Here is a 16,896-nt window from a genome sequence, read left to right as displayed (position 1 = left end):
CCATGGAAATATGTACTCATTCAGAATAAATTTTATTAAATAAAGGAATAAAATAAAGCCCCAAAGGTTGCAGCAAGGATATATTTATCTAGTCCAGGGGTCGGCAACCTCGGCTCTTTTATGACTCGTGGACTTCAACTCCCAGAATTCCTGAGCCAGCATAGCTGGCTCAGGAATTCTGGGAGTTGAAGTCCACGAGTCATAAAAGAGCCGAGGTTGCCGACCCCTGATCTAGTCCAATCAACAAGATGTCTCTGTGTAGCCCACAAGCAGTGTGGAAATGCAACAGAATCTGTTCATGTCCACCTAACATCTCTTAATAGTGAAGCTAATTTATAACTATCAAGACTATTAGCCACTGAAGGTTTTTTCTAGTCAGGACCTCTTTTAAAGGATTAATTTATTTAATCTCTTGCCTAATTGACAACTATCATGTCTTGTAATAAATTTCAATTTAACTATAAACAGTTAAAGAACTGCTTTTTTTCCATTACCATTTGGCACACGCAACACAGAAATACAGTACAGTGAAAAAGACTTCTATCTGATTTCTCTAATATTATATTATACTTTTTATGTCTCCTCATTTTAAATAAAATCTCATTTCAATTGAACTCAATGTGTTATGAATGTCTCCATATGGTTTGGGGTTTTTTTGTGACAGATGTGCAAGTGGTCTTTCTCTGCCTTATTCCAAGATTTGGAAAAGTTTCAATAGTTGAAACTTTTTAAACAATGGATCTACTTCAACCCATGGGTCACTTTGGTTCTCCTTTGTGCAGTTTCACCTGCTCTATTATATTTATTTCAAAGTGAGACATCTTTAATTTTTTTATGTCTCAGTTTATCTGATAATCACATCTCCAGTTTGGAAAAAATACAAAATAACTTATTTCTGAAACAATAATGATCAAGTTATTTTGAGTGTATTCAACAAAACGTGTCCAACTTTCACTACTGAGGAAATAGTTTAAACTCTCTCAAAGAGTTTTGAGAAGTTGTTTTTTAAAATATAACTAAAGATCCTTTAGAATACTGTTCCATGTTTCAGCTTTCTAATTACAGTGAAATGTGTAACAATTAAACAACTATTCAACACTGTTAATAAGTTTTCACAATGTGAATCCCAGCCCACACTGACACGCACTGTTGCTTTCTACAGAACTGAAGTTCCCAGCAGCCTTTGAAAATTATACTATTGTACATGCAACCCATGATATCACTTTAATTGAAGACAAATTAGGTACCCATTAAAGAAGTCATAGAAACAACCTAGGTGGGACCAGCCAGTACAAAAAAACCTGGAGCCATAATCCTTTTATAAGAAAAGGAAATCTCTAATGAAAAACTGAACATAAAAGGCAAAAGTTCAAGGAATATTAATTAGTATATCCACATAAGTTCACAAAGTTATTATTTTCCACAAGGAATGAAAATTGAATAAGTTAATTGTATTGTTGCTCACCAATCCCTTGTCCCTTGTTCTAATGCTAGATACTGGCTCATCAAAATCTAGGGAACCTAATAAAGCAAACATATTGTTAAGGAAAACAGAAGTAAAAACCAAAGGATCCTGACAGTGCTCCATAATATTAGAATTCAGGAATATAATAAATATTAAAAGCTATGCATTCAAAATCACACCAATAGCAATATAATTTTACTGAGAAATGGTAATGTTAATAATTATAATTACATGCAAATGAACAAAACTGTTAGTGGAACAGGAATAAAGTAGAAAACTGAATATGTTATCACAAAACCCTGCAATCCATTAGATATTTACTTGAGGATTTTTCTTATAAATTCCCCAGTTTTGTGCATCTCTCCATTCTTTTCCTTTTAAATTGTGTGTGTGTGTGTGTGTGTGTGTGTGTATGTGTGTGTATGTATATATATGTGTGTATGTGTATGTTTGTATCTATATCTATCTATCTATATCTATCTATCTATCTATCTATCTATCTATATCTATCTCTATATCTATCTATCTATCTATCTATCTATACCTTCAGCAGTGAAACAACTCGTTAATTTTCTTTTTTGTACTTTGTGCAATTCTAATTCACAACAAGAACTAAAATCCCTAATTGAAGATTCCCTTGTTGTTAATTTTGACATCCAAGACTTCTAAAATTAAAATAATACCAAGATGCAGTCTGCCAGAAACCTATTTTTACAGAATTTGAATACCATACTGTAACTTTGAAAAACAAGAACGGCAAACTTTTGCCCAATCAGGGGAGATGGAGATATCCCCTAGAGGTGTAGGGAACAACCTACAGATTTCAAAGGCAGAAAAACACTGCACCAATTAGCCACAGTGATATGACAGAACTCAAAGCTAATAGCAATAGGTATCTACCGATCTTCTATAAGATAATAAATTGTACATGACTACACTGAGCCTGAGGGAGGGGTCAAACAAGTCATAAGTCTCGAGTCCCTTTGTGCCATAAGAGATCCAAGTCCATTGACTCTAATCTGCCACCAATTTGCCTTGACTGTTAGTAGTTCAGATTCTCATAGAGAGCATAAACCTTCATATTCATTTGAACTGCCTGGACTTCTGATTTACCCACACTTGACAAAAATATTTATATTTGGGGTATAAGTGGATATGTGCAAAGACCAAAATAAGATTATGAACTAAATTAAAGCCATGGAAGACACACCTAGTTCAAGCAGCCCTAGCTTACCTTCTGCATTTCTCCTCATTTTTTTAAGTTTCTTTTTTTGTTCTCTTAGCAATGCTAGCTGCTGAATGTCCAGAGTATCATTATTGGTGGGAGGCTCAGGATACATATGTCTGGTTTCTACTCGTGTTTCCGAATCTATTATATAAAATAAAGTGTTTAGAAGTCTCATATCTTTTTCTTCAAACACACATAACTTATTTAAATAATTCTCTGCCAACAGAACTAAATACAAATCTATATATTCAATGACTTTATTAAACAATTACTATTTGAGATAATTTGCCTTACCTTTTTTATGTGCATTTTCAATTGTTTTAAAAAGCAGTGGTAGAAAGCTATATCTAAATTTATTTGGCAAAATAAAAAACAAGAATTAAATATAAGCTGCTCTTAGATTCTAAAGATAGAAGAGTCTGGGTTTGTCAGATTTTAGATTATATTATGATGCTTGTTGTCTGGTATGGTTAAAAGAGCCTTGGTGAAGCAGTGGGCTAATGCCTCTTTAAGTAACACCAGCTGCCTGCAATTAGTGCAGGTTCGCATCCCACAAGGCTCAAGGTTCTCAGCCTTCCATCCTTCCAAGGTAGGTAAAATGAGGACCCAGATTGTTGGGGGCAATTAAGCTGACTTTGTAATAATGCCGCTTGGGGTGTGTGTGAAAGCCCTAATAAGCAGGCACATACATAGAATGAAGGCTATTGCTAAGCTTGTAAGCCGCCCTGAGTCTTCGGAGAAGGGCGGGATATAAATGGAATTTAAAAAAAAAGATTGGATAACTGTAAAAAATTCAAGGCTATTAAACCTTGAAGGTTTTGATCTGACATTTGAGTGGCATGCCTATCTGTGGTATGACAAAGTAAAAATTAACCCTGGTTTTAAGATTCATGCTATTAGGCAATCGACTGCATGTGTATAGTGGAAGTACAAAAGATTAGCTGATAAAGTGCCACTGTGGCTATCACTTCATGAAGAACTACATAGTACAGAGATGATATTGGTTCAGAGCGCGGCCGCACGGGTAGTGATGGGAGCACCCCGATACTCCCATATTACACCCCTCCTGCGTGAGCTGCATTGGTTACCGGTTGTCCTCCGAGTGAGATTTAAGGTGTTGGTACTTACCTTTAAAGCCCTACATGGCTTAGGCCCGGGATACTTGCAGGACCATCTGCTGCCGGAAACGACTTCCCATCGCCCAGTACGCTCACACAGAGAAGGCCTCCTCAGGGTACCGTCGGCTAGACAATGTCGGCTGGCGACCACCAGGGGGAGAGCCTTCTCTGTGGGAGTGCCAACCCTATGGAACCAGCTCCCCCCTGAGCTTCGGATGGCCCCAGATCTCCAGTCCTTTCGCCGCGGCCTCAAAACACTCCTTTTCCACCTGGCTGACCTGGACCGACAGGGATTTTAATTATGTTTTTAATTTTTAACTCTAATTTTTAATTTATTTTAATTTTAATTTTAATTTATTCTACAGGGGCCATTAATTTAATTTTTAACTTCTGTATTATTGTATGTTATTGTTGTTAGCCGCCCTGAGTCCTTCAGGAGATAGGGCGGCATATAAGTCCCAATAATAAATAAATAAATAAATGTAAATGTATCACTTATTGATATCTGAAAGAGGGATTCAAGATAAAAATAAGAAAACAATTAGTAAGTGAAGAATTTGTGATTGATTTAATTATAGAATTTTTGAAAGATTTAAATTAGATAAAAAAGTTTTGTTTTTACAGGAACTAAATCTGAATTGGACATTAATTTATGTTCTGGAGATGATCACAATTTCTAAAGTATGTAAAATCTTACTCAAGATGAATCTGGAAGATTAATACATTAAAGATTGTATGATAGAATGGGCAAAAAATGGGTATAGCACTAGATAAATGGGAGTATGTATGAATGAATAGATTAAAATTTACATTAAATTATAACTTGAAAGAACATTTTTATAAAACGATTTATCGTTGGTATTTGACTCCAGATAGACTAGCAAAAATGTAATCTCTAATAAGTGCTGGAAATGTAGTCAAAATCCAGGTTCATTTTACGATATCATATTGTGGTCTTGCAAATGTGAAAACCTACTGGATAAACATAATAACAATGCAGAAAATATTTAAGATTTTATTTTATTTATTTATTTATTTGTTTGTTTGTTTTATATACAGCCCTTCTCCTGGAGGACTCAGGGCGGTGTACAGAGCAATAAAGTAAGAATACAATAAAGCAATAGAGTGAAAAAATTTTAAAACCCAAAGATACAAATATTGTTAGTGTTTTGTTTTGTTTGTTTGTTTTCCTGTTTTGTATTTTATTTCTTATGATAAAACAATAATATTAAAAAAAAAGCAGAGTCAAACTATGAGCCTTTGGGGGACTTCCCAAACCCTAGGTTAGTTTTTATTTTCAAGTGCCTCCATTTTTTTGCATGTTTGCCTGTTTTGCAAAGGTTGGGTGGTTTCCTGCTCTTATTTATTTATTTATTATTTAAACTTGTATACCGCCCTATTCCCGTAGGACTCAGGGCGGTTTACAGGGAAAAATTAAAAATACATACATACAAAGCTAAAATCGATTAAAACTAAAATTAAATTAAGTCCCTGAATTTAAACTAAAACCCCATTAATAAATAATTAAAACCCCTCAGTCTGGGCCAGACAGCTCAAAAAGCCAAGTTTTCAAATCCCTGCGAAATGAGCGAAGGTCGGGGGCAGTCCTAAGCTCCATGGGAAGATGGTTCCAAAGGGCCGGCGCACCCACAGAGAACGCCCTTCCCCTGGGGATAACCCACCGGCATTCCTTGACCGGCGGTACCCTAAGAAGGCCCTCCCTGTGGGAGCGCACTGGACGAAGGGAACTTGATGCCAGCAGCAGGTGTTCCCTTAGATAATCCGGACCCAAGCCATTGAGAGCTTTATAGGTCATTACCAGCACCTTGAATCTCACCCAGAGGGCAACTGGAAGCCAATGCAGCTCACGGAGAAGAGGTGTTACACGGGAGTATCGGGAAACTCCCATAACAACTCACGCAGCTGCATTCTGCACCAGTTGAAGCCTCCGAGTGGTCCTCAAGGGCAGCCCCATGTAGAGAGCGTTGCAGTAGTCTAGCCGGGAGGTCACGAGCGCATGGGTGACTGTGTGTAGGGCATCTCGGTCCAGATAGGGCCGCAACTGGCGCACCAGACAAAGCTGGGCAAAAGCCCCCCTGGTCACGGCTCCTATATGGTCTTCAAAATTGAGCCATGAATCCAAGAGGACGCCCAAGTTGCGAGCCCTAGTCCTGTTTGGACTACTTGTTTTTGATAGCTGAAATAAATATTTCAGTGTGTTTCCCTTGTTTACAATTTCAGCCAGTTTATTCTGTTCTTTCCCTTGATCCCACGCTACCCTTTTTTCCTTTGTCAACCATCAGGCAATATTCTATATCTACTGTACTTCCAATTGGACTCTTTCCTGGTTTTTGTTCTTGTTACACTCAGTGGGAGTTATAACAACATTTTATATTTTGCAAGCTGCAAGTTTCCATGTCTGCTGATAATTTTTTCTGTATGTTATCAACATCATTTTAACTACATGTAGAGTAGAAAACTATGATTGCAATTCATTTTTTCTTTTTACTGTGGTACACATAGAAACGCTGAGAAAGTAATTCTGATGCTTGTTGCTTGATTCTTTGACATCATTTCAGAGTTTGTCAACTAACCTTTATATTTAAGTTCATTAAATTCACGGATATTCTGTATATTAATAGGATCAGCAATCTCCTTTGAAGATGGTCGCCTTACTGGAGCTTGCATGCGGAGTCTGGCCATCTCAAATACATCCAAATTCTGTTTATCTTTTTTCCTACGAAAGTTACCAAAATCATGCAAAAAGGTAACCCAAATTTCAAAGACATACAAGCTCCATTAAAATAAAAAAATAGAATGAAACAGATGATAAAAATAGGTCTAAAACAAAATGAAAAAATGTTCCAGTTTTGTGAATTCTAGAAAGCCAATTAGAAAAGACATGGAGAAGCCAATTTTTACAATTTACTAATAAAAACTCTACATGCAGTAACAACTGTGACCATATGCATTATCATGTATTACTTTAGGTTTTAGGTTATTTTAGGGAAATAGTTTCCATTAAAGTTTAATTATTAATGGTGGCTATAAACTAAGAAATACAAATCCTCTCCAAGATGAAAAAGTAAAATATATCAAATATTTCATGAAGTAAAGCAGACAGGGAGGCAACTGTTCGATTAAGTCATAATATGTTGTAGAAAAACTTGAATCTCCAGCCTAAATACAAACAATTAACAATGAACTAAATTAAGCAATTGCTTAAGTCCAGGAATGTCTACTTGAACCCAACAATACAGTCATTGTATCACTTAGCCTCACTCTCTGACAATATGGGTTTGTTTGGTTGTTGTTATTTAACTATAAAGCAGAACTTCTTTAGATCATAAACAATTTCAGAACCAGATTCATCATAGCCTTATCCGATACTCCACTATAGGGCAGCTTCAGAAGAAAGAATCTATAGGAAGGAGATTTCCCTTCAATTTTATATAGAATGTGTTTTAGGTCTCCCCTAAAGAAAGAATAACAGTTCACATACAAAAGAACTGGACCACAGAAGCGGCAGGTGAGCACATATGCACAGCTCCACTTGCATGAGCAGCAGGCAGGCGCAGTCATGCAAATGGAGCTACGCATATACCTATCCGCCTCTCCCCACTCCAGCCGGAAAGGTTAGGGACCGCTGAATTAAAGTATGCATTACTTTTCCAAAAAGAACTGTGTATTTTATTAAATGACTTGTGACAAACCAAACTCCTTACCCTTTCACTGGCATTTCATCATCATCACTGTGCACTTTTAACAACTGTTCCTGTAGTCGTCGCTCTTCACTGCAGAGCTGCTTTCTCATCTCCGAAAGTTCATTTATTACATTCTTTTTTTCTTCTGCAAATTCAATATAACAATGCTTAGATACAGAATGCCCAGTATTCATTTTCTCTTTAGAAATATTTATTCTGGTTATTAGCACAACCAAAGTAAGAAGAGTTATAGATTTCTTACCATATGCACGTAATTGATTTCTTCTAGCTGGTACTGGTGGGGATTGAGCTCTGGGGACATCCTAGGGAAAAAAATAAAATTTACATTTATCTAGGGGGGGAAAATCACATCCATATAAAGAGAAATAGCTCACTTTTACTGACTTTGCTTTCATGTATTATAACGCCTGATTACATATGATAGTAACACTGTAACTCAAATTCATGTTATTTTTAATTAAATATTAAATATTTATGGTGGAAACTACTACACACGGGGAAAAGACATATAATCATTCATCTCTCAGTTACACTGTCAATAACCATAGCGACCAAGTCTTTTCCAGAACATTTAGTATTAAGAAAGAATTATCCATTGATTTTATGGATAGATATTTCCTTAATGCTGTACTGGGAGGATGTTCCTCTAAAAAAATAAAAAATAAATATGCCTAGCTCTATCAACTCCCTATTCCTATCTGCCATTACTTTTGAAAATTATTATTAACCACACTGTAGAATTATACATTCTTAGAACCTTTAAGTCATGGTACATATGCTATCAGCTGAAGAAAGCAAAATTAGACTTAAAGTTGCCAAAATAGTGCTCTCAACTTGTAGGTAAAGTAATGTCAACAGAATTATTAAACATCACTAAGGAGAATAAATATATAAATTAATATGTTGATATGCCCTTACCCCAAGTAACTTGTAATCTTTCAAGAACATAATTAGGAAATACAATGCTAAAAATAATTCCTGAATTACATCTGTATAATAAGCAAACATACCTGCGTGTAATAAGACAAACGACTCTCCATCAGAAGTGTCCTTTCTTCTTTTACTAATGGCTTACTCTGAAGAGTTGGAATAAGAGGAGAAGGGTGTCTGGAAATCTGAAAAACAAAATGAGCAGATGAAAATGCGCACTTCTAAAACTGACCTCAACAAGTACAATTGTTAAGCCATAAATATTATATTTTTATTTTCTTTTGACACAGTATATATTAATTAATAAATATTCTGATTTGGCTGTATTTATTTTTAAGGTGAAAACAAGAGGTTTTTTTAGGAACCTATTTATGAAAACCAATTGTCAATAATATACAGAATTTACATTTTTGCAAGCAAAAAATATTGACTGTGACATTAGCATTCTCTCTTGTTAATACTAACAGAAGTTCTAGTTTCGAATAAAGTGAATTAAACTGTATTTAAAAAGTTAAACACTATTAAAAAATTAGAATACACAAAAAGGAAGACAATGGCAGAAACCCCATTCTAGCATTAAACTCAATGAAGGTAAATACATTTATGTAAATGTGGCAGGGCCATATAATACTTTCCTGATGCTCTCAGCCCCCAAATATTTCAGACTGTCAATGTGTAATTCTGGTCATATTAATTTGAACATGAACAGAACAATACACAATTAGGACATAACATCATCAGAAACCTAAAACTATAGAATCTATCTTGAGACCAAACCCCATTCTAGCATAAAACTCAATGAAGGTAAATACATTTATGTAAATGTGGCAGGGCCATATAATACTTTCCTGATGCTCTCAGCCTCCAAATATTTCAGACTGTCAATGTGTAATTCTGGTCATATTAATTTGAACATGAACAGAACAATACACAATTAGGACATAATATCATCAGAAACCTAACACTATAGAATCTATCTTGAGACCACTCTTTCAGAACTAATGTATGCATTTCTTCTACCTGGGATTGGAGGAGACTGAAATCTGGGGACATCTCAGGAAAACATTAAAAGGTTATCTAGAAATAAATCACATCCATTAAAGACTGTTCAGTTCCTGTAATTTACTCATCTTTAATTTCCCTGTTTCCTTTTCTTTAATGTCTGATGGATAGAAGGTAAAGGGATATTAATATAAATTATTGTGAATAATATAACATTTCTATAGGCTTTTGTCTACTTATGACATTCACTTTGTAATAGTTTGCCATTATAATTTGGTTAGGTAAACTTACTTTGTGCTATCATTTGATTTTAAATATACACTTGCCCAAAATAAATCTCTCTCACACTGTGAAATGAAAGTAATTGAAATTTAGCATATGTTAAGTCAAATGTATTCTATAATACTAATAAAAAATGGAAATCACTATCCTTAGCTCTGAGCATGTGGGGAAAGGGGGTAAAAAGAAGCAGAATTATAAATGGGCTTTTCTTTTGCATCTATCTTGCATCTGGTGAACCCGGTGGCACAGTGGCTAGAATGCAGTACTGCTGGCTACTTCTGCTGACTCCTGGCTGCCAGCAGTTTGGCAGTTCGAGTCTCACTGGCTCAAGGTTGACTCAGCCTTCCATCCTTCTAAGGTCTGTAAAATGAGGACCCAGATCGTTAGGGGCAATATGCTGACTCTGTAAACAGCTTAGAGAGGGCTGTAAAGCACTGTGAAGTGGTATATAAGTCCAAGTGCTATTGGTCCAATAATTGATCCAATAATCCATTGCCCAGACCACTGGGCACAAATTCTCATTAACAAACTTAAAAGTTTTCCCTGCCCTATTCTTTAAACGTACAAAATGCATTTGCGAAGTGCTATATGTAAACGCGGTGGCTCAGTGGGTTAGGACGCTGAGCTTGTCGATCAGAAGGTCGGCAGTTTGGCAGGTCGAATCCCGAGTGCTGCGTAACAGAGTGAGCGCCTGTTACTTGTCCCAGCTTCTGCCAACCTAGCAGTTCAAAAGCACGTAAAAAATGCAAGTAGAAAAATAGGGACCACTACGGTGGGAAGGTAACAGCGTTCCGTGAGCCTTTGGCGTCTAGTCATGCCGGCCACATGACCACGGAGACGTCCTCGGACAAGCGCTGGCTCCTTGGCTTTGAAACGGAGATGAGCACCGGCCCCTAGAGTTGGAAACGACTAGCACGCATGTGTGGGGGAACCTTTACCTTTACCTATATGTAAACCTGACATTCAATCAATCCAGTATTGAAAGAAAAACAGGCTCTGTGACAACTACCAAACAGGACCTGGACCATTATAGAATTCACTGTCCTTTAAAGAAAGAAATTCCATCAGTTATGCTGTGATCACCTAAGTCTCAACAGCACAACCCAATATAAACTAAGACTGTTTAATATATTCACCAATGTTCTATACTACTTTGAATTCTTATGAATTCTGCTGTTAAACATTTTAGATGTGATTTATGGAAACATTAACACAAAGTTGAATTTGAGTATTCAGATCTTAATCTAGGGAATGTCTACAAGCAATCCTCAGTTTACAATTGATCATTTAACAACTTTTCAAAGTTATGACAGCCTCAGAAAGGATGCTTTATGTACTATAAAGCACTTCCAGCCTCTCCTGCAGTCACATGACTATATTTCGGGCAAACCAGCTCACGGTGAACTGAAGAAACGTTTTAGATGAGAAGCGAAATGTCTTCAAAGAAAAACAAAGAAACTCCAGTTGCCTTTTAATAAAGCACCTTTGCAGTCCCCAACTTCAAACATTCCAATGTCCTAATCTATGCCATTAAGATTTTTTTTTATATACTATGTAAGCTGTTTTGCAATTTCTTTTACAATAATTATCAGCGCTTTAGATTCAAACATCAAACTAGGAGTTATTCTTATAGCTCTCCTGGAAGACCATGCAGTTTTGAGACTGAAGCATTTTGGGATGTGCTTAGAACTGTACTTCTGAGTTCTATGGAGAAGTAGATGATCCTACTTGGATCTAAGCTAATAAGGACAGAATTTAAGATTTTGTTTTTAAATTACCTTCTCATCAATAAAAAGTGTTTTAATATCCTGTTTATTCTTTTCTTCTTCTTCTGCCTTTCTCCTTTCAGCTTCTTTTCTTCTTTCTTCAGCTAATCTATATAATTCTTCATTTTTTGATCTTTGCTATGAAGATAAAAATGGAATGATACAAACCAAATTTGATGAGATAATAATTGATCAAACTGCATCTCTGAAGTCTTTTCTTACACTACAAAGAATGGGAATGCCTATCTATATATAATATTACCAAGTGCCCACTTGAATATTTATGTGAGAGACTTGTAAATCAAACTGATATATTTAAAATATTTTCATTTTACATAAATTGCATTACATATATTAATTAATTAAATTACTTCCTGTTTCCCACTTAACTGGAATTCTCCAATTAAGGCAGGGGTGTCAAACTCAATTTCATTGAGGGCCACATCAGCATTGCGGTTGCCCTCAGGGGGCCGGGTGAGTGTGGCCTGGGTGGGCGTGGCCTACTGGGTGGGCGTGGCTAAAGTGTATGGCCTACTGGGTGGGCGTGGCCAGCTCTAGATCATTCACATCAAGGGTGCCTATGGGGGCCTGGGCAGGAGTGGGACAGATCTGAGGGTCTCTGGCAGGAGGAGGGTCTCTGGGCCAGGGCCAAGGCAGTGGGGGCCGTTCCCTCACTGTTTCCAGGGTGGCTTCACGGACCGCATGAAACCACTTCGCGGGCCAGATCTGGCCCCCGGGCCTTGTGTTTGACATGTCTGAATTAAGGAATAGCAACATACATTTTCTTTACTCAAATATTAATTAAAGCAAAGTTGGAATGCTAATCAAAAATATTTACCTGTCCATTAATCAGACACAAGTATACAATCAAGGAAGATGTCTTCTGGCAACTTCTTATGACAAAAAAAATATGGAGTTTGACTTTTTTTTTAAAAAACAAAAACAAAAAACTCTTGATGTAAGGCATCTACTCCAAAACTAGTAATTTACTGTTTCTTTTTGGGGATGATAAAAGGAAGTCACTGTTCTCTTCATGGCACGAATCAAACAAGTCTAATTTATAATCATACCTCTTCTTCTTTCTTTCTCCTCTTTTCCAGTTCCTCTTCATACTCTCTCTGTATTCTAGCTCTCTGCTCAGCTAACCTTCTTTCTTCCCTTTCTTCTTCAAGCCTTCGTTTTTCACGTTCTTCTTCTTCTTTTTTCCTTTTTTCCTCTATCTGGAAGCAAAGTACCAATTTTTTGTTCTTTTCATAAAACTAATTAGACCTGGCTAGATCATTATGACCAACTACTGATTGATGAAAGTCTTTTCTCTTCACAGCAATCTTAATCACTGGATTGTGTCAATACAGTACCACCTACTCATCTACTATGAAGGTTAGTAGTTATGAAGGCTAGTAGTTATGGTAGACTAGTCTTGGATATTCTAATAAAGAAGAGAAGAAGCAGTTGGAATCTCATGATCAGGAATTTAAGTAGGAATTGTGGAATTTCATAAGGAAGATTAATGGGGGGGGGAAAAGCAAGGGAAGAATACACTGATCACATCGTTAGTTTAGGTTAGGTGAAAACAAACCAGAGCTCTAAATCAGGCATGTCAAACTGCCGGCCCGCAGGCCAGACAAGTCATCCGGAAGCCGCGCCCACCCCATTGCCAGCAATGGCGAAACTGTCCTGATACATTGCGCAACATCGCATCTGCTCTAAATGATGAAAATATAACAATTCCTAAAGAATACAAATGTAGCAACAGTAGCTAGTATGAAGATGAAAGCCAGTTAAGAAAGAAGTGGTGCCAATATACTAAAAGTATGATAAATGGATGACTAGCTGCTTATTGTGTACAAGTTATGCATCTATGCTCAATGTAGTAACCCATCAGGGAACAGTCCATTTTATTGAAACCAGAATCCTAAACTATGTGTGCTCAACCAGAAAGTTACAAGGACAATACTAGTAGTCTTTGACTTACAACACATCATTTAGTGACTGTCCAAAGTTACAACAGCACTAAAAAAAAGTGACTTGTGACCATTTTTCATACTTATGACCATTGTAGCATCCCCAAAGTCATGTGATTTACAATTGTATGCTTGACAACTGGTTCACTTTTATGATGGTTGCAGTGTCCTGGGTGTCATGTGATCATCCTTTTATGTCCTTCTGACAAGCAAAGTCAATGGGGAAGTTAGATTCACTTAACAACCATGTTACTAAGTTAAAAATTGTAGTGATTCATTTAGCAACTGTGGCAAGAAAATTTGTAAAATGGGGCAAAAGTCACTTAACAAATTTTTCACTTAGCAACATAAATGTTGGGCTCATATGTTGAGGACTACCTGTAATTTCTAGAATGTAACAGCTTGATTCCATTCCCAGGATGCAGTTCCTATACTTCAAAGGAGAATGAGGGTTGTGGCAAAGAATATCACTTCAAGGATAAGGGAGATGTTCTCATAGAAAGGAAACAGTCCTTGGGCGATGATCTATATTCTTTCATAACTCCTCCAAGAGGTACAGAGTTTTGATTGTATGCAATTCACTCATTAAAACTTATGCGTCGTGTAATGGTTGCAAATAATGAAAATTAAATATCCTCCCAAACAGTGTTGCAAACTGAAGTGTTGTTGTTCAGGGTTTCTTTATGAGGATACTTCACTGTATTCTGTCCACTTCCCCACTAGTCAGTTTTCATATTCTCTAATACTGAACATTTTGTGGTGTCTAAAGAAATTTATCCTGAGATTTTTCAAGAAGTGATTTAGAAATTATGATGGGATGATACATTTGCAACTTTTTAATGAATCTTAATTTCCTTATTTTAGCCTCTTATATTAGTGCATGGTCCTTTGGGGACTGTGTTCAGTATTTGAAATTTATTACTACTAAATAAAAACAATACTATTTAACCTATGTCAAGCCCAGATCTGCAGCAGTATTTAGAAAATGGAAATGAGCTAAATCAGAAAAACATTTTTCTTTGTTTAATATTGTTACAAATATACTTACCTGAAAACGAAGGAAGTTCTTATATGACTCTTGTCTCCTTAATTGTTCTGGATTTGGGGGCTCTCCAAAAATATTACCCCGCGCAAAAGGGGATGTTTGTGTATATGTAAAGCCTAATTTAAAAAGAAAAAGGAGGGGAGTTGTAAGCATTGGTAATAAGTTCTATCACAAATGCTTTTAAGCTGATGCTAGGTATCTTACTCCAAATAATCTATAATTATGCTGCAACTGAATGAACTGCTATTACCCAATTTAGCATATTTGCAATTAACAATCCAAAAGTATTTTACAAAAGCTTTTAAAGAATCATTGGATTTTTCTATAGTAGGCACTACCTACCTCTACCGGAAGCAAAAACAAAAGCTACAAATTCGAAAAAACTAAATTTTTGTCTACCAATACAGACAACCAAGGGAATTGGAAGTCCAGACATAATATAATATACACCCTTCAGAATAAGAACCTGACAAACGGGGAAGGAGAGAGAAAATGGCTGCTGGATAGAAACATGAATATGGACATCCTCCCCCACCCCTTCAACCACTTCTTTAATATGCATGGGCACACTAATAAGGGAAAAGAAAAAGTGGGGGGAAACCCAAGCCTTTAATTAATCAGCATTCAAAGGCTTCACTGTGATGGTCTCAGTTGTGTCCAAGATACTTTGAGATTTAGCAATCATGTACCAAGAATTTAAAAACTAAATTATTTAATATGATTGGGGGTTCAGGAAGTGACTATATCTGGCAACACTTGAAATTAATTTCACCTTTTGCTTTCTGATTCACTCTTATTTGAAATGTAGAAGGCAACCGATTTTTTTTTTAAAAAAATATTACATGTTAAAATCAATAAAAAGGATTCTACACCTATTACTTCTAAGTCGTCAGTTTCGAGAATGTGAAAATCTTGAAGAAAAATTTAGTGTTCTGACCATTTTTCTCAAAAAACTACACTACATTTCCAATATTTTTTTGCTCATTTCCCATACTCTTGTATCCTAACAGAGAATTCTGGGTGTGATTACTTTTCTAGAAAAGAGATTTACTATTATTAAGATAAAATAGATCTAAAGCAGCATTCTACATCCATTGCATATTTATATACACCTGGGCTACTCCAGTTTTCTTCAAAAGATTATGTATTGATTGCAATCATGTACATCAAAATAATCAAACTTCCTCAACTTTCATAATATCCACTTTTTCCTTTTCAAAAGCAAGAGTGCAACATACTTTAAAAAGCAGTAATTTCCATTTCTTCACCCCAAATCATACAAAGGTTGAAACTGAGTCCAGTCTGCTAAAATGAAAGTCGTGTAAAACAGGGGTCCCCAATCCCCGGGTCATGGCCCACTACTGGACTGTGGCCTATTTGTAAGTGGGCCACATGCTGGCGTACATGTGCACACTGCTTGACTTGTACAAGCGGTGTGCTAGTGCACACGCACATGCAAATAGCTCAACTTGCAGTCGGTGCATCATGCATCCCACTTCCCCTCTCCCCCCAATGGACTGCCAAGACGCAAAGGTTGGGGAACACCGGTAAAAAAGATGTTTAAAAACCATGAAAGAAAAGGGGCATGTCCGAAAGCAATCCTGAAGAAGAATCACATATATGACCCTAGCAGGTTGAATTTTTTTAATGGTTTGTTTTCAAGTAAGGCAAGATGGTGGAAGTTATAATATCCCACCAAACTGGATTTTTTTTTGTAATTTATGAACATATTACTCAATCTTCCAGTTGAACAGATTCCCGCTTTGATTTTTTTTCCTATTTTAGGTGTTTGTCTTCCATCTATATAACTGCTCAAAAGCTTCTTGATGTTGCTTGTCATTTTTGCAGTCATCTAGTCCAATCCCCTGCTCAGGGGGTGCACAAAGTCCGTTTTGATGTACATCAGAAGTTAACAGGGATGTAACAACTTTCATTAATGTAATAATATAGGTCTAATTCTACTTAACTTCAAATGCTTTAAGAAGATTGAAAAACATATATGGGGTTGTCTTCAGTGGAAAGTACAGCATAGGAAGAATGAACAATAATTTTGACCAATGACACAAGATGGATGCAACTGAAAATATATTAGCATTTAAACCTGCTGTTTTATTTGTAGATTCATCTGTATTTTCAAGTCTTGGTGAGGCCAAACTTAGGTCAACAGATACTATAGCTCTTTTATCTTCATATACTTGTGCCTCTGGATTATGGTATGCATCTTCATTTTGCTTGTGCATCATATTCAAGTCCGCTGAAGAAAAGGGGAAACAGCCATTTATAATATTTTATTCCAACGTGGCATGTTTATAACAGTTTCAAGAAATATTATTTCAGAATTACAGTTTAAAAGGATGCACAAGGGCCTCAA

At 36.3% G+C, this 16,896-nt stretch overlaps 1 protein-coding gene across 6 annotated transcripts in view; it reads right to left on the bottom strand.

Annotated features, from left to right (window-relative positions):
• CSPP1 (centrosome and spindle pole associated protein 1) overlaps positions 1-16,896 on the bottom strand; it is a 67,055-nt gene that overhangs the window by 7,106 nt on the left and 43,053 nt on the right. For all 6 annotated transcript variants that reach the window (XR_014492322.1, XM_083361201.1, XM_083361202.1 and 3 more), the window contains 10 exons: positions 16,627-16,779; positions 14,529-14,641; positions 12,587-12,736; positions 11,529-11,654; positions 8,547-8,651; positions 7,778-7,838; positions 7,537-7,660; positions 6,406-6,548; positions 2,700-2,834; positions 1,466-1,521 (listed from right to left, as the gene is read on the bottom strand). Coding sequence is in view for 5 of the 6 variants with exons in the window: in XM_083361201.1 (XP_083217327.1) it covers positions 1,466-1,521; positions 2,700-2,834; positions 6,406-6,548; positions 7,537-7,660; positions 7,778-7,838; positions 8,547-8,651; positions 11,529-11,654; positions 12,587-12,736; positions 14,529-14,641; positions 16,627-16,779 (1,166 nt within the window). In the remaining variant the exon portion in view is untranslated. The remainder of the gene's footprint in view (positions 1-1,465; positions 1,522-2,699; positions 2,835-6,405; positions 6,549-7,536; positions 7,661-7,777; positions 7,839-8,546; positions 8,652-11,528; positions 11,655-12,586; positions 12,737-14,528; positions 14,642-16,626; positions 16,780-16,896) is intronic.

Source organism: Vipera ursinii (assembly GCF_947247035.1).
Source record: "Vipera ursinii genome assembly, chromosome: 3".
Classification (NCBI taxonomy): Eukaryota; Metazoa; Chordata; class Lepidosauria; order Squamata; family Viperidae; genus Vipera; species Vipera ursinii.
The sequence above is the reverse complement of the archived record's forward strand: the minus strand, read 5'-3'. Positions and strand labels throughout refer to the sequence as shown.